At 47.3% G+C, this 22,736-nt stretch overlaps 1 protein-coding gene across 2 annotated transcripts; it reads right to left on the bottom strand.

Annotated features, from left to right (window-relative positions):
- Positions 1 to 1,057: 1,057 nt before the first annotated feature.
- On the bottom strand, positions 1,058 to 14,655 carry LOC142300929 (tripartite motif-containing protein 14-like). Of its 2 annotated transcripts, XM_075341943.1 has the most exons (3): positions 14,448 to 14,655; positions 10,846 to 10,964; positions 1,058 to 2,672 (listed from the first exon to the last, which is right to left on the bottom strand). In XM_075341943.1, exon 3 carries the CDS (start codon positions 2,544 to 2,546, stop codon positions 1,602 to 1,604), a length of 945 nt encoding a protein of 314 aa, XP_075198058.1. In that variant the 5' UTR covers positions 2,547 to 2,672; positions 10,846 to 10,964; positions 14,448 to 14,655; the 3' UTR covers positions 1,058 to 1,601. The 2 variants fall into 2 exon arrangements, with proteins under 2 accessions (XP_075198058.1, XP_075198057.1); XM_075341942.1 differs by lacking the exon at positions 10,846 to 10,964.
- Between the last annotated feature and the right edge of the window lie 8,081 nt (positions 14,656 to 22,736).

Genomic DNA, 22,736 nt, shown 5'->3' with positions numbered 1-22,736 from the left:
TGGAGCTCCCCCTAGTGGTGGCTGCAGACAAAATCTTATCATGTATCTCTATATACAGGGAGATCCCTCTAGTGGTGGGTGCAGACAGAATCTTATCATGTATCTCTGTATACAGGGAGCTCCCCCTAGTGGTGACTGCAGACAGGATCTTATCATGTATCTCTGTATACAGGGAGCTCCCTCTAGTGGTGGCTGCAGACAGGATCTTATCATGTATCACTGTATACAGGGAGCTCCCCCTAGTGGTGGCTGCAGACAGGATCTTATCATGTATCTCTGTATACAGGGAGCTCCCTCTAGTGGAGGCTGCAGACAGGATCCTATGTATCTCTGTATACAGGGAGCTCCCCCTAGTGGTGGCTGCAGACAGGATCTTATCATGTATCTCTGTATACAGGGAGCTCCCCCTAGTGGTGACTGCAGACAGGATCTTATCATGTATCTCTGTATACAGGGAGCTGCCCCTAGTGCTGGCTGCAGACAGGATCTTATCATGTATCTCTGTATACAGGGAGCTCCCCCTAGTGGTGGCTGCAGACAGAATCTTATCATGTATATCTGTATACAGGGAGCTCCCCCTAGTGGTGGCTGCAGACAGGATCTTATCATGTATCTCTGTATACAGGGAGCTCCCTCTAGTGGTGACTGCAGACAGGATATTATCATGTATCTCTGTATACAGGGAGCTCCCCCTAGTGGTGACTGCAGACAGGATCTTATCATGTATCTCTGTATACAGGGAGCTCCCCCTAGTGGTGGCTGCAGACAGAATCTTATCATGTATATCTGTATACAGGGAGCTCCCCCTAGTGGTGGCTGCAGACAGGATCTTATCATGTATCTCTGTATACAGGGAGCTCCCCCTAGTGGTGGCTGCAGACAGGATATGAGCATGTATCTCTGTATACAGGGAGCTCCCCCTAGTGGTGGCTGCAGACAGGATCTTATGTATCTCTGTATACAGGGAGCTCCCCCTAGTGGAGGCTGCAGACAGGATCTTATGTATCTCTGTATACAGGGAGCTCCCCCTAGTGGTGGCTGCAGGCAGACCCTAGTTTGTGTATGTCTTGTTTTATCCCTTTCCTGTGTTGTGTAGATTATACAGAATATACTCAGGACACACTTGATATTGTAGGATTTCTATTCAACAGAACATTATATCCATATTTTTTATTGGACCTTCCGCGCCTTTTTACTTTTCCAATCTCCCATCAGTTCTTAGTATAGTCCAGTTGCTCCTCGTCTCCTCTCTGTGGTGGGATGTTATTATTATTATTTATTCCATTTATTCCATGGCGCTTTACAAGTGAAAGAGGGTATACGTACAACAATCATTAACAGTACAAAACAGATTGGTACAGGAGGAGAGGACCCTGCCCGCGAGGGCTCACAGTCTACAGGAGGAGAGGACCCTGCCCGCGAGGGCTCACAGTCTACAGGGAATGGGTGATGGTACAATAGGTGAGGACAGAGCTGGTTGCGCAGTGGTCTACTGGACTGAGGGCTATTGTAGGTTGTAGGCTTATTGATGTAATGACTAATATGAAGGTGTCTCTGAGTAGGGCACATTACTTGATGGTTCTCTCCATTATTCGCATCTTTCATTTCACCTCGTAGCTCCGGATCCGCACCCAGCAGCCGTTAGGACACCCTTTGTCCCAGACATAGATGGCGGCATGGAGTGGCTCAGTGAAATTGGCGTAGAAAGTGTGTAAGTGTATGACGCGGTCACTCAGTGCATAGAAGGAGAGCTGCCCATTGTCATAATCTAGATAGATCCCAAACCTCTGAGTGGAGATGTTGTCGGGTATCGGGGTGGTTGCCCTGTTATGTATGGCTGCATACTCCATGTTGTCGATCCACCGGCACAGAGCCCAAGATCGGTCATTGTTCCCTACAGACCCCTCCCAGCTTTTCCTAACCACACTGGCGTAGCTCATCCCCACCCTCCAGGCCCCCGTGTCGCTGGTGTCCACCTCCCAGTAACAATGCTTTGTAGAAACCCCTGTGTGGCTGAGCACCTGAGATTGACAGAACCGCTCCGCGACGTTCGGACGCTTCAGGTCTCCGTGTGACCAGGCTGCAGTTTTCATGTCGTCAGATATATAGACGTGGTTCTCAGCTGTGTTGATGTTCAGTGACAGGTCAGTAAATTCGTGCCTGTTGATTCTTATCAATATACCGGTGATCATCTTAGATAGCAAGGAGTGTAACATTGCAGTTATCAGACCCATGTCCACAGTCTGAACTGCACGGAGGCGCCTCTCCAGGCCTGCACCTGTACCACCATCAGATTCCATCTCCTGCAGTGCGGTCAGTGGTACATTAGATTTACGCAGCTCCTCCAGCTCCTGGATCAGATCAGAGACTGAGCTGGACATCCGCTCTTTGTATCTGGAGATCTCACTCTGGATTGTCTCCTGCAGGAGGTTGAGCTGACACCGGCTGTTACGGAACAGGGCTCTGATTCTTCCAATGATATCATCTGTCCCACACATGTTGTGCTGGACTCGCTTCCTATTTTCTGAGTGATTGGAATCGGCCATAGGAGCTTATTGATCTTGATCAGACCAGTTAATGATGTACTACAGACTCCTCTCTACATTGGCCATCACCAGTGGATTGTTCATCTTCAGACCTTTAGAGGCTCATGCTCGGGTCCAGGATGTGTCCTGTGGGGATGACACATTAAATGACCAATTAATGAAATAACAGACATAGGGGTTGGCCTCACTGTGGGTCTCCATCATGCACAGAGGTGTTGGTATATGCAACAGTTGAGAACTTCATTGTTTGTGTGAAGGAGGACTTTATGCTGATCTAACAGTAGATGGTGATGTTATGCAAAGTTTCCTTACTCACTGTATTGTAAAAAAGTATTTTGTACTTCCTGCTTGTTTCTCTTCCTAGTGCAGTGTTGTATGTCTGTGCATATATTTACCTCATGTTATGAGAAGTAAAAAGCTTGTTATTTCATGTAATCTGCTCTGTGAAGTTTCTTCTGCAACTGGGAAGCTAGAAGCTGTGCAACAGGTTATGGGCCCAGGAGCCTAGGCACCCAAGATCCCAGGCACCCAAGTTCCTAGGCACCCTGGACACCAGAAAGCCCAGCAAGACCCTTGTGAATGCAGAAGAATTCTTCAGTACAATTCTCTCCAAACAAGTAAGACAAGTTTAAAAATAATGAATAGCACAGAGCTAAAACTCAAAGTAGCTAAGCTGAACAATGAGAACTATCAGTTATGGATGTTCAAAGTGGAGATGTTATTGTCTGAAGATGATTTATGGGAAGTAATCACTACAGCTAGACCCAATGATAATAATCAGACATGGGATAAGAAAAATAGACCAGCAACAGCTACTATCAGCCTATTAGTGGAAGATGCTCAATTAATCCACATAAGGAATGAGGATACAGCACAGGGAATGTGGGAAGCATTAACAAAGCTACATGAAAGATCCAGCTTAAATCCCAGGTTATTTCTGCTAAAAAAGCTTTACAGCATGAGGCTGAGTGCAGACAATGACATGCAGCAGCATATATTCTCTATGATGGAAGTGATATCACAGCTGACATCAATTGGTGAAGATATTAAGGATAGGCACATAGCAGCAATATTATTGTGCAGTTTACCGGATTCATACACTGCTTTAACCCCTTCACCCCCGGCCACTAAAACACCCTAATGACCGGGCCATTTTTTTGCAATTCTGACCAGTGTCACTTTGACAGGTTATAACTCTGGAACGCTTCAACGGATCCTGGCGATTCTGACATTGTTTTTTCGTGACATATTGTACTTCATGTCAGTGGTAAATTTAGGCCGATATTTTTTTGCGTTTATTTGTGAAAATTTCGGAAATTTGGCGAAAATTTTGAAACTTTGAAAATGTATGCCTATAAATCTGAGAGTTCTGTCACACAAAATAGTTACTAAATAACATTTCCCACTTGTCTACTTTACATCAGCGTAATTTTCAAAACAAAATTTTTTTTTTGTTAGAAGGGTCAAAGTTCATCAGCAATTTCTCATTTTTCCAACAAAATTTACAAAAATATTTTTTTTAGGGACCACATCACATTTGAAGTGACTTTGAGAGGCCGAAGTGACAGAAAATACCCAAAAGTGACCCCATTCTAAAATCTGCACCCCTCACTCAAAACCACATCCAAGAAGTTTATTAACCCTTTAGATGCTTCACAGGAACTAAAGCAAAATTTTACTTTTTAACACAAAAATGTTACTTTAGCCATAACATTTTCATTTTCAAAAGGGACAAAAGAGAAAGTGCACCATACAATTTATTGTGCATTTTCTCCTGAGCACGCTGATACCCCATATGTGGTAAAAATCAATTGTTTGGGCGCACGACAGAGGTCGAAAGGGAAGGAGCACCATTTGAATTTTTGAACACAAAATTAGCTGGACTCATTAGCAGACGCCATGTCGGGTTTGAAGACCCCCTGAGGTGCCTAAACAATGGAGCTACCCCACAAGTCACCCCTTTTTGGAAACTAGAGCCCTCAAATAATTTTTCTAGATGTTTGGTGAGCACTTTGAACCTCTGGAGGCTTCACAGAAGTTTATAACGTTGAGCCGTGAAAAAAAAAAAAAAAAAATTTTACCACAAAACTGTTGCTTCAACTAGGTAGCTTTTTTTCCACAAGGGTATCAGGAGAAAATGCACAATACATTTTATGGTGCATTTTTTCCAGAGTATGCAGATACCTCATATGTGGTGGAAATCAAATGTTTGGGCACACGGCAGGGCTCGGAAGGCAAGGAGCGCCATTTGAATTTTTGAGTGCAAAATTAGCTGCACTCATTAGCGGACGCCATGTCGGGTTTGAAGACCCCCTGAGGTACCTAAACAATGGAGCTACCCCACAAGTGACCTCATTTTGGAAGCTAGAGCCCTCAAATACTTTTTCGAGATGTTTGGTGAGCACTTTGAACACCTGGGGGCTTCACAGAAGTTTATAATGTTGAGCCGTAAAAAGAAAAAAAAATTTTTTTTACCACAAAACTTGCTTCAACTAGGTAGCTTTTTTTTTCACAAGGGTATCAGGAAAAAATGCACCATTAAATTTATAGTGCATTTTTTCCGGAGTACGACAATACCTCATATGTGGTGGAAAGTAATTGTTTGGGCGCATGGTGGGGCTCAGAAGAGAAGGAGCACCATTTGACAGCAAAATTGGTTGGAATAATTAGCTGACGTAATGTTGCATTTGGAGACCCCCTGAGGTGCCTAAACAATGGAGCTCCCCCTCAAGTGACCCCATTTTGGAAACGAGACCCCTCAAGGAGTTTATCTAGATGTTTAGTGAGCCCCAAGGGGCTCCACAGAAGTTCATAATGTTGAGCCATGAATACAATTTTATTTTTTTCACCACAAACCTGTTACTTGAACCAGGTAGCTTTTTTTCACAAGGGTATCAGGGAAAAAATGCACCATAAAACGTATTGTGCAACTTCTCCTGAGTACGCAGATACCTCACATGTGGTGGAAAGTAATTGTTTGGGCGCATGGTGGGGATCAGAAAAGAAGGAGCACCATTTGACAGCAAAATTGGTTGGAATCATTAGCAGACGCCATGTCACGTTTGGAGACCCCCTATGGTGCCTAAACAGTGGAGCTCCCCCACAAATAACCCCATTTTGGAACTAGACCCCTCAAGGAATTTATCTAGATGTTTGGTGAGCCCCTTCTACCCCCAGGGGCTCCACAGAAGTTGATAACGTTGAACCGTGAAAATTATTTTTTTTTTTTTTACCACAAAATTTTTGCATCAATCAGGTAGCTTTTTTTTTTTTTTTACAACGGTATCAGGAAAAACTGCACCATAAAACGTATTGTGCAATTTTTCCTGAGTACGCACATACCTCATATGTGGTGGAAAGTAATTTTTTGGGCGCATGGCGGGGCTCACAAGAGAAGGAACGCCATTTGACTTTTCAAACGCACAGACGCGGTGCACTAATCGGCCGCTGCAGGACGCACGGTCGGATGAGATACAAAAAGCGTCGGAGATAGGGAAAAAAAAGTCCCGCCGAAAACTGACCATGGATGCAGATACGTTATGTGCATCCCTGACAAGCGCTCGGCGGGACGCACGGACGGATGCGATACTAAAAGCGTCGGGGATACGAGAAAAAAAAGTCCCTCCAAAAACGGATCACGGATGCAGATACGTTATCTGCATCCTTGATCAGCGCTCGGCGGGACGCACGGACGGATGAGGTGTAAAAATGGACAGGGGATACAGAAAGAAAAAAAAAAAAAGTTATACTCAAAGTACCCAGAGGATTAGCAGGAGGATCACTGACCAGAAGAACTGCAGGAGGAACAGAAGGCAAGTGAGATGGACGGCTTTACAGGAGCAGCAGGCAGGAAGTTGGACAGCTCTGCAGAATACCCAGGAAGGACCCAACGATGGAGGCAGATGTGATCGGGCCAGTGAAGACCTCGGACGACCCGGTGAAGACAGGTAAGAGGACGTCGGGGGAGAGCAGAGGGGGAGGGGGGGAGCAGAGGGGGAGGGGGATACCGGAGAAGGAGCTGCAGAAGCAGAATAGAGATAATGGGGGAGGCAGTCAGATCGCGGGGGTAGCAGATCGGGATGTCGGGGGGGGCAGATCGGGGCGTGGGGGGGCAGATCGCAGGGGGGCACGGGCAGGGGCCATCACGGGAGCGCGCAGGGGGCATCGCGGGAGCGCGCACGGGCTGCAAGGTGAGCACAGTACTCACTGCAGCAGGAGCGGTGACCTCAGCGGCGGCGGCTGCAGCGGTGGCGTGGTACCACAAGTACCAGCCAGTGCACGCTGCAGACATGTTGGGGGAGGGCTCGCAGGCCAGCACAGGCCTGGGGAGGGCGGCCACCTGCAGATCAGACCGCCCCACTGCACACTGATTGGAGCGATTGCGCGTCATAGCACGATCGCTCCAATCAGTGCTGCAGGGGCTGGGGGCGGCATGTTAGCGCTCCGGCTATGATGTGGTGAAGCTGATTCAGCCCCTCATAGCCGGATCTCACAGTATCGCACTAATTCAGGCATTATTTTTGCCGAAATTAGTGCGAACGATGTGGTTGGCGGTTCAGATTTGAACAGCCAATCACATCGATCTTCGATGGGGGGTGAGGATGCCACCCCCCTGGGGTCAAGCAAAGGTCCCCTGCTGTAAGAAACAGCAGGGGACATCATTTGAAAGCCGTTGCTATGGCCACGGCAATCAAATGAACTTTAGGCAGTAAAATTACGTCCCTGGTCGTTAAGTCACGTTAAAATAGGACGTCATTTTACTGCCCGCGGTCGTGAAGGGGTTAATAAATGCACTAGAGACAAGACCTAAAGCAGACATCACATTAGAGTTTGTGAAGACCAAACTCCTAGATGAATATCAAAGAAGGAAAGAGCAAACAAATGATTCTACTGAAAAAGATGGTGGAAATGCTCTTAAAGCTACGGAATCAAAGAGACCCTATAATAAAGAGAAAAGAGAATGTTTCAGATGTAAGAAAAAGGGACATATAAAGAAAGACTGTACTATATGGAAAGCAGAACAACAGAAATTACACCATAAAGAGAATACACCGAAGGTGAAAAACACAATTTCTGACTCCTGTGTAAATAATTGGAATGGCACATTTAAAGTAACTGATAAGAAATCATCATCAGGTTGGTTTATCGACTCAGGAGCAACAAGTCATATGACAAGTAATGAAAGTTTCTTTACTGAACTTGATTTAAATAAGACGGAAGCCATTTATCTTGCAGATGGGAGCAAAGTAACTGGATGTGTTAAATGTTACAGGATTAGACGGAGGATTGTTATCTGTAAAACATCTAACAGCTAAAGGACTTAGTAAAATTGTAAAATTGAAAGATGATGAATGTACAATCCTAGCGGGAAATAAGATAATAACCAATGTCAAGGCAGATGAACAATTACATCATCTAGACACATTAAAGGAACAGATGAAGTTGTGTACACATGATCACAAGAATTGTATTCACATGTGGCATAGACGTCTAGGACACAGACATCCTGAAAGTAGCTACAAAAGAAAGAAATGACATAAGACCTATTGATATCTGATTGCTCAATTACCATAAGATGTGAATGCTGTATAAAATCTAAAGCTACAAGAATATCTATACCTAAAGAAAGTGAGATGAAAAGCACCAGACCACTTGATTTGGTGCATACTGACCTATGTAGACCGATGAAAGTGACTATATCAGGAGGCAATAGATATATAGTGACTTTTATAGATGACTACTCAAGATACACAGTCACATACCTGATCAAGAACAAAAGTGAAGTTTTCAATAAATTAGTAGAATACGTCACAAAATCGAATAACAAGTTTCAGAGGAAGCCAACTGTCATTAGAAGTGATAATGGAGGTGAATTCACAGGACACAAAATAGAAAACTACTTAAGACAAAAGGGTATAGAGCATCAAAAGACTGTTTCATACACACCTGAACAAAATGGTAGCAGAAAGGGAAAAACAGAACTCTGACTGAAATGGTAAGATGTATGCTAACGGATTACAAACTACCGGACAAATATTAGAGTGAAGCAGCAATGACAGCCACTTACCTACAAAACCGACTTTTTTCTAGAAAACTGAACAAAACTCCATATGAACTGTGGCAGGGTAAGAAACCAAGTGTGACTCATTTAAGAGTTTTTGGATGTAAAGTGTTTGTATTTATTCCAACAGAAAAACGTTCCAAACTTCAAAACAGATCCATAGAAGGAATATTTGTTGGATATAGTGAAAATTGCAAAGGATATAGAATCCTAGATCCCAAAACAGACAGAGTTAACGGTGAGTAACAGTGTGACATTCATTGAGGATCTAAATGAAGACACTATGATTTCACTAGAAACAAAAAAATAAGAAAAACTGCAGTGATATAACCGAAAGAACATCTGATGAAAAAGAAGTTGAAATTGATAAAAAACAAAATACTGAAAGTGAAGAGATACAACTACAAACAGACACAGAACCAAGACGTTCAATAAGAGAAAACAAAGGAAAACCACAAATACGTCTTTCATGCAAGGCAAGTACAAGCAAAATCTATGAGCCTACCTCTTGGGAAGTCATATCTCGACTTCCTGAAGAAGAAGCTAATAAATGGATAAAAGTCACAGAAACTGAAATAAAATCCATGCATGACTCAAAGACATGGACACTGATAGAATTACCAGAAGGAAGAAAAGCTATAGGATGTAAATGGGTTTTTAAAGTAAAATACCAAACAGATGGCACAGCAGAACGATACCGAGCAAGACTCGTAGCTAAAGGTTATTCTCAAAAATATGGAGAAGACTATGATGAAACATTTGCTCCAGTTGTCAAACATACTACAATAAGAACTTTGTTTGCAGTTGCAGCAATGAAACAAATGGAGTTGAAGCATCTGGACGTATAGACAGCATTTTTGAATGGACATTTAACAGAAGATATTTACATGGAAAAACCTCCAGGATTCAAGGATAAAAGTAACCCGAACATAGTTTGTAAACTACAGAAAAGTAGATACGGATTAAAACAAGCTGCTAAAGCGTGAACTGATAAAATCACAGAAGTGCTCACAAATGAAAAATTTCAAAGAAGCAAAGCTGATCCTTGCCTATACACAAAAAGACTGATGGACAGATGGATCTATGTACTCATATATGTTGATGATATTTTAGTTTGTTTTGAAAAAGAAAGAGATAAAGAGGACATACTAAGAATTCTGAATCAACACTTCAAGATCAAAGACTTGGGAAATGTGAAACAGTACGTTGGAATACAGATAAAAAGAGAAGATGGAAGTTTCGTAATTAATCAAAATCACATGATTCAAGACATAATCGAAGCATTTGGATTGAAGGATGCAAAAACAGTAAAGTCTCCAAAGGAAACCAGTTATCGTAAAGAGATGAATAGCAAGCAAAATGTGTTACCAAATAATGAAGAGTACAGAACGGCAAAGGGAAAATGACTGTATCTAGCAGCTGTTACAAGGCCGGACATCGCAGCAGCAGTAGGAATTCTGAGTAGAAAAGTGTCAAACCCAAATAAAGAGGATTGGAAGTCCATGAAGAGAGTAATATGTTATTTGAAAGGAACTAGCAATGTTAAACTGAAACTACCTACAAGTGATAAATGCACTTTAACTGGATACATTGATGCAGACTGGGCTGGAGATCCAACTGACAGGAAACCTACCAGTGGCTATCTTTTCTTTCTCTCAGGCGGACCAATTAGTTGGACTAGTAAAAAGCAATCTATACTAACGCTGTCGTCAACAGAAGCAGAATATGTTGCAGCAGCACATGCGAGTCAAGAAGTTCTATGGTTAAGGCAATTGCCAACAGACCTAGGACAACCACAGATGGAACCAACAAAAATAAATGAGGACAATCAAGGATGTCTTGTTCTTGCTCAGATGGAAAAGGTTAACCCAAGAACCAAGCACATTGATGTGAAGTATCATTTCTTGAGGGATCACCAGGAACAAGGAATCCTGAAATTAGAATATTGACCAACTGAAGATATGATAGCAGATATAACAAAGGCATTGAATGCTGAAAGACAATCGAGACTAATGAAGAAATGAGGCATAACTGAATAAGTCCTTACTGTTAAGAAAGGGTGTTGGTATATGCAACAGATGAGGACTTCTTTGTGTGAAGGAGGACTTTATGCTGATCTAACACTAGATGGCGATGTTGTGTAATGTTTCCTTACTCACTGTATTGTGAAAAAGTCTTTTGTACTTCCTGCTTGGTTTCTCTTCCTGGTACAGTGCGGTATGACTGTGCATATTTTACCTTATGTTCTGAGAAGTAAAAGGCTTGTTATCCCATGTAATCTTCACTGTGAACTTTCTTCTGCAACTGGGAAGCTAGAAGCTGTGCAACAAGAGGAAGGGACCCGCAACTGCTGTATCCTGTTTTTCAGACAATAATACACTTTTTTAATAAGCAAAACTTTATAGTCTGGGGGCAGCGTCCTGTGATGGAAAAGAACACTGATTGTGTCCTCCCTGATTAGAGATCTGCCCTCCATCCATCCTCCTGCCGCACACTCATCTATGTGATCGGTGCAGAGCAGGAGAGGAAGTGGCTGGGGCCTGAATGGACGGAGGCTGCAGGAGCCGAGCAGCTGAAGGACCTTCTCACTGTTTACCTCCAGGACCTTTCATGTTGTGTGACTGATCACAGAGAAGGTCCTAGAGTTAACTATGTGGAGGGTCCTTCAGTTGTTGCAGCCTCCAGTCAGATTCTGATAAAGGAACTGCAAAATGTGGTAATGTAAAGTATGTGTACATATGTGCATGCAGGAGAGCGGGGTGTCTATATGTTCGTGTAGCAGAGCTGTGTATGTGTCTATGTGCATGTAGTAGAGCTGTGTTTGTCACTATGTGCATGTAGCAGAGCAGTGTCTGTATTATACACACTACAGAATGACAATAACAATAGATTTCTTACCTCCGTATTCTACCCTAGTACATTACAATTGGTGGTAATGACCCCTTACTTTACCACCAGGGAAGTTTTAATTAATAGGAATTTGTTTTCTGCTGTCTAAACCTAGGGTGTGTCTTATGGTAAAGAGTCAGAAAAATGTGTGATCACAACTAATATAACAAATGGTTTCTACAAATTCTGTGCAAAATGACACTTATTACTGACTCCTGCAGTCTCAGATTATTCACCCCATCATGATCAATATGTTTGCTTATAGAACTTTCTGGCTGTTATAACCTGCTTCAGACCTGATGCATCGCCAGACACCAGCTTCTGGCAGCATTTTAGGGGTGCAATGGGCATCGTTGTGCTTCACTATATACATTACCAAGCCCCCACCGTGCTTTACTATATATATCAGCAAGCCCCCGCCGTGCTTCACAGTACATATCACCGACCTTCCACCGTGCTTCACTGTAGATATCTCCAAGCTTCCACTGTAAATATCAATGAGCCCTCGCCATGCATCACTGTACACATCACCGACCTCTCAACGTGCTTCACTGTAGATATGACCAAGCCCCTGCCATGCTTCACTGTAGATATCACCGACCTCCTATTGTGCTTCACTGTAGATATCACCAAGCCCCCGCCGTGTTTCACTGTAGATTTCATAGAGCCCCCCCTATGCTTCACTGTACACATCACCGACCCCCGCCGTGAATCACAGTAGATATCACCAAGCTCTCGCCGTGCTTCACTGTAGATATCAAGGAGCCCCTGCCATGCTTCACTGTAGATATCACTGAGCCCCCCTCGTGCTTCACTGTAAATATCACTGAGCCCCCGTCGTGTTTTACTGTAGATATCACTGAGCCTCCACCATGCTTCACAGTAGATTTCACCTAGCCCCCACCATGCTTCACTGTAGACATCACCGAGCCCCCACCATGCTTCACCATAGACATCACCGAGCCCCCGCCATGATTCACTATAGACATCACCAATCCCCAACCGTGCTTCACTGTAGATATCACCGAGCCCCCGCCGTGCTTCACTGTAGATATCACCGAGCCTCCGCCGTGCTTCACTGTAGATATCACTGAGCCCCCGCCGTGCTTCTCTGTAGCTATCACTGAGCCCCCACCATGCTTCACTGTATGCAGGGTTTTCTTTTCAGCGTTTCCTTTCTCCTCCAGACATACCGCTAATCAATTTCAGATATGGAGGCCTTCAGTGTTTGTTATTCTTACTACTGTGCAACCCAATTTCTCAGTGCCGGCTGCCACCACATCTCAGGAACCTGGTCACAGCCGGTGACCACCTCTCCTGGCACATCCAGGTAGTGCAGCCGGTGCTCCTATGCTCCCCGCTGTATCTTGTAATCTACTTGTTTGTATAGTGATGTAAGGGGTGAATAATGCTGAGACTGCAGGAGTCACTAAAAGTTGCATTTGGTGATGAATTTGGAGAAACCTTTGGTTATATTAGTGGTGTTCAGATATATCATTGTTTCATTGATTTATTGTGTTCGGGATCTGGCACCGTGTGGACACAGTACAGCCGTATGTGGAGAGGATCTGGCACCGTGTGGACACAGTACAGCCGTATGTGGAGGGGATCTGGTACCATGTGGACACAGTATGGCCGTATGTGGAGAGGATCTGGTACCGTGTGGACACAGTACAGCCGTATGTGGAGAGGATCTGGCACCGTGTGGACACAGTACGGCCGTATGTGGAGAGGATCTGGCACCGTGTGGACACAGTACAGCCGTATGTGGAGGGGATATGGTACCGTGTGGGCACAGTACGGCCGTACGTAGAGGGAATCTGGTGGCGGGGATCTGGTACCGTGTGGACACAGTACGGCCGTATGTGGAGGGGATCTGGTACCGTGTGGACACAGTACGGCCGTATGTGGAGAGGATCTGGCACCGTGTGGGCACAGTACGGCCGTATGTGGTGAGGATCTGGTACCGTGTGGACACAGTACGGCCGAATGTGGAGGGGATCTGGTACCGTGTGGACACAGTACGGCCGTATGTGGAGCGGATCTGGTACCGTGTGGACACAGTACGGCCGTATGTGGAGAGGATCTGGCACCATGTGGACACAGTACGGCCATATGTGGAGGGGATCTGGTACCTGGGGGGAACAGTACGGCCGTATGTGGAGGGGATCTGGTACCGTGTGGACACAGTACGGCCGTATGTGGAGAGGATCTGGCACCGTGTGGACACAGTACGGCCATATGTGGAGGGGATCTGGTACCGTGTGGACACAGTACGGCCGTATGTGGAGAGGATCTGGCACCGTGTGGGCACAGTACGGCCGTATGTGGTGAGGATCTGGTACCGTGTGGACACAGTACGGCCGAATGTGGAGGGGATCTGGTACCGTGTGGACACAGTACGGCCGTATGTGGAGGGGATCTGGTACCGTGTGGACACAGTACGGCCGTATGTGGAGAGGATCTGGCACCATGTGGACACAGTACGGCCATATGTGGAGGGGATCTGGTACCTGGGGGGAACAGTACGGCCGTATGTGGAGGGGATCTGGTACCGTGTGGACACAGTACGGCCGTATGTGGAGAGGATCTGGCACCGTGTGGACACAGTACGGCCGTATGTGGAGGGGATCTGGTACCGTGTGGACACAGTACGGCCGTATATGGAGGGGTTCTGGTACCTGGGGGGAACAGTACGGCCGTATGTGGAGGGGATCTGGTACCGTGTGGACACAGTATGGCCGTATGTGGAGGGGATCAGGCACAGTGTGGGCACTCTGCGGGCATGTATATGGAGGTGCACTCTCTGCAGACGCTGTATATGGGGGTGCTCTCTGCAGACGCTGTATACGGTGGTGCTCTCTGGTATATACTGTATACAGAGACAATGTATAATGTATAGAGAAGATAAATAATGTATTCTTGGCATTATAGCAGCAGTTTGCACTCACCGTTCCTGGATCGTCTGCGGTGGATCTTGGATGATCTCAGATGACAATCCCAGGGTGCAGGGAAGTCACTTTCATCAAGTGGAAAGGAATCTGCGTCTCTCACCGGTGAATATCATCCTTTATATCATATAAAGTGTCAGGAGAGAGTCTGCAGTGTGGAGGGAGAGGAGAGAACCTGCAGGAGATTTGTGTCACACCCGTGCGCGCCTCTACATGTCTCAACAGGGAGTGACCGGCTCATGTGTTTTATACCCCCCTCCCCCACAGGTCTGCTCCCATCCAATCACAGAGAAGCAAAAAGCAGAAAACACTTGAAACAAGAAAACAAACTTATTGTAGATAATTATTCCTGCCGTCCCCAGAATCCAGAGAAGACTGACAGATGATTGTCCTAAACAACGCAACTTTAATATGTCTATTGAGGAGAAAAAAGAACTGAGAACTTTGAGGGAGAATCCATTGATAACAATCAAACCAGCCGATAAAGGTGGTGCGATCATTGTCATGGATACTTCTAAATATTAAGAGGAGATTAGAACTCAATTGTCAGACAGTCAGGTCTATGAGAAATTGTCCACTAACCCTACACAGAGATTTTTGAAAGAACTACAGCTCCTTGTCAATGACTCCTTTATTGATGGAGTAACTGACAGGAAACTGTCTGAATATCTTGTTGTTGATCATCCGATTGTTCCAATACTACATACACTTCCAAATATACACAAAGATCTTTACAACCCCCTGGGTGGACCAATTGTGTCAGGCCGGGGGTCACTCTCAAGTAGACCAGCTTTGTTCCTGAATCGTGTTTTGCATAAATATGCTATGGGTTTTCCATCTTATATTCAGGACACAAGTGACTTTTTGAGAAAATCAAAGGGCATACATGTAAATGAGTTGTCCATATTGGCATCATTTGATGTGGTCTCTTTATACCTCGATTAATGATGAGGGGATTGGATGCCGTCGGTGTGGATGCTGGCTCACTACGACATGGCTCCGAGGAGTGCATGGTTTGTCCTAGCGCTGCTGGAATTCATCTTGAGGAGAATTTTTTTTTTTTTTTTTGGTGGTTTTTTTCCTGCAGTGGCGGGGGAAAGCCATGGGGTCCAATGTGGTCCCCACGTATGCTATCATCTGTATGGCTGTCTTTGAGGACAAATACGTGTGCTCCTCTTTGTTTTGGGACCGTGTGAGGGGACGGCGGCGCTACATCGACGACGTCTTCCTCTTATGACATGGGAGCATTGAGGATCTCTTTGGCTCTTTGGCTTTAGGGATTACCTCATTGGGGTGTTTCTGGAATTAAAATTCACTTTGACATAGTTGGAGGATAGAATTCAGTTCCTTGATACTCTGGTAGACAAGGTGGGGTGTAGCCTGCGCACTGACAGTTATACAAAGATGACTGATAGAAATAGTATTTTGCAGTTCAATAGTTTCCATCCAAGGTAAATGGTGGAATCCCTGCCCTGGAGCCAGTTGCTTAGGGTTAGGAGGGTCGTATCTTCGGATGAGGTGGTGAATCTTTGTTTAAGGGATATGTGCAATAAATTTTTGAGTAGCGAGTATCCGAAATGTTCTTTGGATGCTTGTAGGTCCAGGCCTCTGAATCTATAACACTCTGATTTTTTAGTCCTTCCGTGGGGACAACAATAGGATCCCATTTGTTCATACAATTTTGTGAGTGGGCATCTAGCAGGTATTGTTAAGAAACCCTGGCCATTATTGATTAGAGGGCACCCAGGCATTGATGAGTTTAGGTTACAAACGTGGGTTCAATCTAAAGGATGTCTTGGTGAAGTCTGATATTGGTTCTTTGAAAAAAAGACACACAATCCACCTTTAGCCAACCAAGGACTGGTAATTTTCCATGCCTAGGTTCTGCCTGTTGTAACAACTTATTGAAGGGCCCCACGTTCTCTCACCCACGGACAGGCAAAATTTACTGCATTGGTGGGAGATACACGTGCACCAGCTCTTTTGTGGTGTACGTGACCTCCTGCCCCTGTGGATTGCTGTACGTGGGAGAGACTACGATGGAGGTCCAAGCACGAATTGGAAAACACAAAAGCACAATTAGAACAGGACTGGTTGAATTACCCATACCAAGACACTTTAAAGATAAGGCTCACCCTGTAAACCAATTACGGTTTTGTTTGATTGATCGTGTCCCCTATGTAAGGAGGGGGGATAGAATTAAAATCCTCAAAAAGAAAGAACTGCGTTGGATTTTGAATTGGACAGTCTGTCCCCCATGGGTTTGAACATTGAATATGACCAGAGTTTATGTCTTCTGGACTAGTGATCGTGGTTGCCATCCGTATATTTTGTGATCCTATATGTTTTTTGATACACAAGGTCCTTTGCAAGTTTTAATATTTTATCTCCCCAGTTTCTTTATGGATATGTGATGCCCTGGCAAAACCAGGTAGTCACACATTAGGCCCCCGCATAACACCTTCCCTCACAGGGTTACATACAGCCGACCTGAATCCCTAGCCACCCCCCCTAAGGGCAAGACAGGCACACCAGTGGGCGGGACCAGGCGGTTAGGGAATGCCCACCTAGGGGTCTAGAGAGCCCGAGGCGGGAAAAACAGTAGTTGAAGTTTAGAGTTGAAGAGTAGAGTTCTAGTTGAGAGAAGTGGAGGCTGGGGCTAGGTGTAGCTCCAGCAGAGGAGAAGCTGAAGTTGAGAGAAGTGGAGGCTGGGGCTAGGTGTAGCTCCAGCAGAGGAGAAGCTCAAGTTGAGAGAAGTGGAGGCTTGGGGCTAGGTGTAGCTCCAGCAGAGGAGAAGCTGAAGTTGAGAGAAGTGGAGGCTTGGGGCTAGGTGTAGCTCCAGCAGAGGAGAAGCTGAAGTTGAGAGAAGTGGAGGCTGGGGCTAGGTGTAGCTCCAGCAGAGGAGAAGCTGAAGTTGAGAGAAGTGGAGGCTGGGGCTAGGTGTAGCTCCAGCAGAGGAGAAGCTCAAGTTGAGAGAAGTGGAGGCTTGGGGCTAGGTGTAGCTCCAGCAGAGGAGAAGCTGAAGTTGAGAGAAGTGGAGGCTTGGGGCTAGGTGTAGCTCCAGCAGAGGAGAAGCTGAAGTTGAGAGAAGTGGAAGCTGGGGCTAGGTGTAGCTCCAGCAGAGGAGAAGCTCAAGTTGAGAGAAGTGGAGGCTTGGGGCTAGGTGTAGCTCCAGCAGAGGAGAAGCTGAAGTTGAGAGAAGTGGAGGCTTGGGGCTAGGTGTAGCTCCAGCAGAGGAGAAGCTGAAGTTGAGAGAAGTGGAGGCTTGGGGCTAGGTGTAGCTCCAGCAGAGGAGAAGCTGAAGTTGAGAGAAGTGGAGGCTGGGGCTAGGTGTAGCTCCAGCAGAGGAGAAGCTCAAGTTGAGAGAAGTGGAGGCTTGGGGCTAGGTGTAGCTCCAGCAGAGGAGAAGCTCAAGTTGAGAGAAGTGGAGGCTTGGGGCTAGGTGTAGCTCCAGCAGAGGAGAAGCTGAAGTTGAGAGAAGTGGAGGCTTGGGGCTAGGTGTAGCTCCAGCAGAGGAGAAGCTGAAGTTGAGAGAAGTGGAGGCTGGGGCTAGGTGTAGCTCCAGCAGAGGAGAAGCTGAAGTTGAGAGAAGTGGAGGCTTGGGGCTAGGTGTAGCTCCAGCAGAGGAGAAGCTGAAGTTGAGAGAAGTGGAGGCTTGGTGCTAGGTGTAGCTCCAGCAGAGGAGAAGCTGAAGTTGAGAGAAGTGGAGGCTTGGGGCTAGGTGTAGCTCCAGCAGAGGAGAAGCTGAAGTTGAGAGAAGTGGAGGCTTGGGGCTAGGTGTAGCTCCAGCAGAGGAGAAGCTGAAGTTGAGAGAAGTGGAGGCTTGGGGCTAGGTGTAGCTCCAGCAGAGGAGAAGCTGAAGTTGAGAGAAGTGGAGGCTTGGGGCTAGGTGTAGCTCCAGCAGAGGAGAAGCTGAAGTTGAGAGAAGTGGAGGCTTGGTGCTAGGTGTAGCTCCAGCAGAGGAGAAGCTGAAGTTGAGAGAAGTGGAGGCTTGGGGCTAGGTGTAGCTCCAGCAGAGGAGAAGCTGAAGTTGAGAGAAGTGGAGGCTTGGGGCTAGGTGTAGCTCCAGCAGAGGAGAAGCTGAAGTTGAGAGAAGTGGAGGCTTGGGGCTAGGTGTAGCTCCAGCAGAGGAGAAGCTGAAGTTGAACGGTGGCAGGGTTGGAGCCCTGGTACCTTGGCTAGGTGGCAGGCGGTGGTCTCCGTCGGCAGGCGACGGGAAGACGGCAGCCGGAGATCCGAGGTGGACCGGGACAGGGTTGGAGCCTATTATTGTGATTATTTCCCCCGACGAGGGTGGATTCATAGGATATATCTATTGTTTACATTCGTGATATGCCAATTATGTATATGAGGGGGCCAGTAGTGTAGCTACCGGGGGGGGGAGCAGAGGGGCGGTATTGATTATTATTGGATAATGGGTGTATGTATAAAGAAAGGGCAGTTAGTGCTCATTGTTATGCTTCACAAAGACAAATTGGTTGAAATGTTGTCTTTCTGCCGGAATAAAGAAAGAAAGAAAAAAAAAAAATGTTTTCACCCAAAGGACGCTGTCATCTTCCTTTTTTGCTGTGACAGATAATTGCTGTCACTATGGCGGAGCGGCCCGTGTCCTGATGATCCACCTGTTACTGACCCCCTTGTGTATATATCTCGGGGGCTTCATCTCCTCCGTCCTGTGACTGGAGCCACCTCGTGTTTATTAGATGTGAATATTAAGGGCAGAGGACGCGTCCCCCGAGCACAGATGTGAGGAGCAAAGAGCCATTTATTAAAGGGGTACAATCCTCTTCTCGGCCGCGGTGTCACCGGGAGACCTGATGGATTTGTTCTCTCACCGAGTCCTGGAGGATTCCAAATCCATCATTTATGAGAAGGGACAAGACACCGAATCGCTCATGAATCCCCCCAATCACCCGATTATGTCGGTCACTGAGCCACTTTCCCAGTATTTGGATCGGTTGCTGGGCCCCTTGGTAAAATGAATGCCTTCATATACAAAGGACACAGGGGAACGGCCATGTGCATAAGAGAAATACAATGCTCCGGGGAGCTCTCTGTAGCCGCAACTGACGTTGAAAGTTTGTACACCCTTTCATATTCCACAAGAAAGGTGCAATATATTACAGGACTCCGGGCATCAGCAGCATTGTGTGAGATTTGCTGCCGGGACTTGTATTTTATTCTGTCAAACTAACTGTAGTATCCGGCATTGTCTGGTATAGTGACAAAGTCTGTCTCTACTTCTCTCCCTCTCTCTCTCTCCCTAACTCCCTCCATCTCACTCTGCCTACCACTCTCCATCTCTGTCTCCCACTCTCCATCTCTGGCTCCCACTCTCCATCTCTGTCTCCCACTCTCCATCTCTGTCTCCCACTCTCCATCTCTGTCTCCCACTCTCCATCTCTGTCTCCCACTCTCCATCTCTGTCTACCACTCTCCCTCTGTCTCCCACTCTCCCTCTGTCTCCCACTCTCCCTCTGTCTCCCACTCTCCCTCTGTCTCCCACTCTCCCTCTGTCTCCCACTCTCCCTCTGTCTCCCACTCTCCCTCTGTCTCCCACTCTGCCTCCCACTCTCCTTCTGTCTACCACTCTCCTTCTGTCTCCCACTCTCCTGTCTCCCACTCTCCCTCTGTCTCCCACTCTCCCTCTGTCTCCCACTCTCCCTCTGCCTCCCACTCTCCCTCTGCCTCCTACTCTCCATCTCTGCCTCCCACTCTCCTTCTGCCTACCACTCTCCTTCTCTGTCTACCACTCTCCTTCTCTGTCTACCACTCTCCTTCTCTGTCTACCACTCTCCATTTCTGTCTACCACTCTCCATCTCTGTCTACCACTCTCCATCTCTGTCTCCCACTCTCCATCTCTGTCTCCCACTCTCCATCTCTGTCTCCCACTCTCCATCTCTGTCTCCCACTCTCCATCTCTGTCTACCACTCCATCTCTGTCTACCACTCTCCATCTCTGTCTCCCACTCTCCCTCTGTCTCCCACTCTCCCTCTGCCTCCCACTCTCCCTCTGTCTCCCACTCTCTCTCTGCCTCCCACTCTCCTTTTGTCTACCACTCTCCTTCTGTCTACCACTCTCCTTCTGTCTACCACTCTCCCTCTGCCTCCCACTCTCCCTCTGCCTCCCACTTTCCCTCTGCCTCCCACTCTCCCTCTGCCTCCCACTCTCCTTCTGCCTACCACTCTCCTTCTGCCTACCACTCTCCTTCTGTCTACCACTCTCCTTCTGTCTACCACTCTCCTTCTGTCTCCCACTCTCCCTCTGCCTCCTACTCTCCCACTCTCCCTCTGCCTCCCACTCTCCTTCTGCCTCTCACTCTCCTTCTGTCTACCACTCTCCCTCTGCCTCCCACTCTCCCTCTGCCTCCCACTCTCCCTCTGCCTCCCACTCTCCCTCTGCCTCCCACTCTCCTTCTGCTTCCCACTCTCCTTCTGTCTACCACTCTCCTTCTGTCTACCACTCTCCCTCTGCCTCCCACTCTCCCTCTGCCTCCCACTCTCCCTCTGCCTCCCACTCTCCCTCTGCCTCCCACTCTCCTTCTGCCTCCCACTCTCCCTCTGCCTCCCACTCTCCCTCTGCCTCCCACTCTCCCTCTGCCTCCCACTCTCCCTCTGCCTCCCACTCTCCCTCTGCCTCCCACTCTCCCTCTGCCTCCCACTCTCCCTCTGCCTCCCACTCTCCCTCTGCCTCCCACTCTCCCTCTGCCCCCCACTCTCCCTCTGCCCCCCACTCTCCCTCTGCCCCCCACTCTCCCTCTGCCCCCCACTCTCCCTCTGCCCCCCACTCTCCCTCTGCCCCCCACTCTCCCTCTGCCCCCCACTCTCCCTCTGCCTCCCACTCTCCCTCTGCCTCCCACTCTCCCTCTGCCTCCCACTCTCCCTCTGCCTCCCACTCTCCCTCTGCCTCCCACTCTCCCTCTGCCTCCCACTCTCCCTCTGCCTCCCACTCTCCCTCTGCCTCCCACTCTCCCTCTGCCCCCCACTCTCCCTCTGCCCCCCACTCTCCCTCTGCCCCCCACTCTCCCTCTGCCTCCCACTCTCCCTCTGCCTCCCACTCTCCCTCTGCCTCCCACTCTCCCTCTGCCTCCCACTCTCCCTCTGCCTCCCACTCTCCCTCTGCCCCCCACTCTCCCTCTGCCCCCCACTCTCCCTCTGCCCCCCACTCTCCCTCTGCCCCCCACTCTCCCTCTGCCCCCCACTCTCCCTCTGCCCCCCACTCTCCCTCTGCCTCCCACTCTCCCTCTGCCTCCCACTCTCCCTCTGCCTCCCACTCTCCCTCTGCCCCCCACTCTCCCTCTGCCCCCCACTCTCCCTCTGCCCCCCACTCTCCCTCTGCCCCCCACTCTCCCTCTGCCTCCCACTCTCCCTCTGCCTCCCACTCTCCCTCTGCCCCCCACTCTCCCTCTGCCCCCCACTCTCCCTCTGCCCCCCACTCTCCCTCTGCCTCCCACTCTCCCTCTGCCTCCCACTCTCCTTCTGTCTACCACTCTCCTTCTAAACAATATTTTCTTTATAGAAATCTATAGAAAATTTATTTAAATGCAATTTAGTAAAAAGTTTTCCAGGGACACAAGAAAAGTGCAACACATAGTACAGAGATATGCTTAAAAACATGTGCAAAGCTAGTCAGGGAGGTGTGTCAGTAAGCTGAAATATGTGCATGGACCTCCCGATGAAGCAATAAGCGAAACGCGTTGAGGTGCAGGGTGGTGTGTCAGGCTTGAACACAGGAGTGTTCCTGGTGGGTCACAGTACCTTTACTTATGTTGGAACATCACCATCTTCCTTGCTGAAAGGATGTTTTCTTATTGCATCGCACATATTTGAGCAATGGCACATACTCACAGGATAGTCCTGTTATCATAACCATTTGAGTTTTGTTCCATGCTCATAGGACAGCATGCATGGTGCTTTTCACATTTTGCATGGGTCTCTATGTATGTATATAATATGACATTTTACCTTGCTATTCAGTGTACTCCAGTCTGTTGTTAATTACATTATGTGGAACTGATATATCAATGCACTGTAGCTATGCATGGTGATTCTTATATTCTGTATGTGTTTCTGAATCCGCAGTGCACATTTATGACATGACGTTTTACTCATTTGTCATTTCATGTACTTTAGTGTGCTGTTGATTGTATTATGTGGAACTGACATACTAATGCATTCTAGCTATGCTGTCTCTGTGAGCTATACCATGCACATATTTCAGCTTACTGACACACCTCCCTGACTAGCTTTGCACATGTTTTTAAGCATATCTCTGTACTATGTGTTGC

The sequence above is a fragment of the Anomaloglossus baeobatrachus genome, chromosome 4 (assembly GCF_048569485.1).
Source record: "Anomaloglossus baeobatrachus isolate aAnoBae1 chromosome 4, aAnoBae1.hap1, whole genome shotgun sequence".
In the NCBI taxonomy this organism is placed as follows: domain Eukaryota; kingdom Metazoa; phylum Chordata; class Amphibia; order Anura; family Aromobatidae; genus Anomaloglossus; species Anomaloglossus baeobatrachus.
This window is presented reverse-complemented; position numbering and strand designations above follow the sequence as displayed.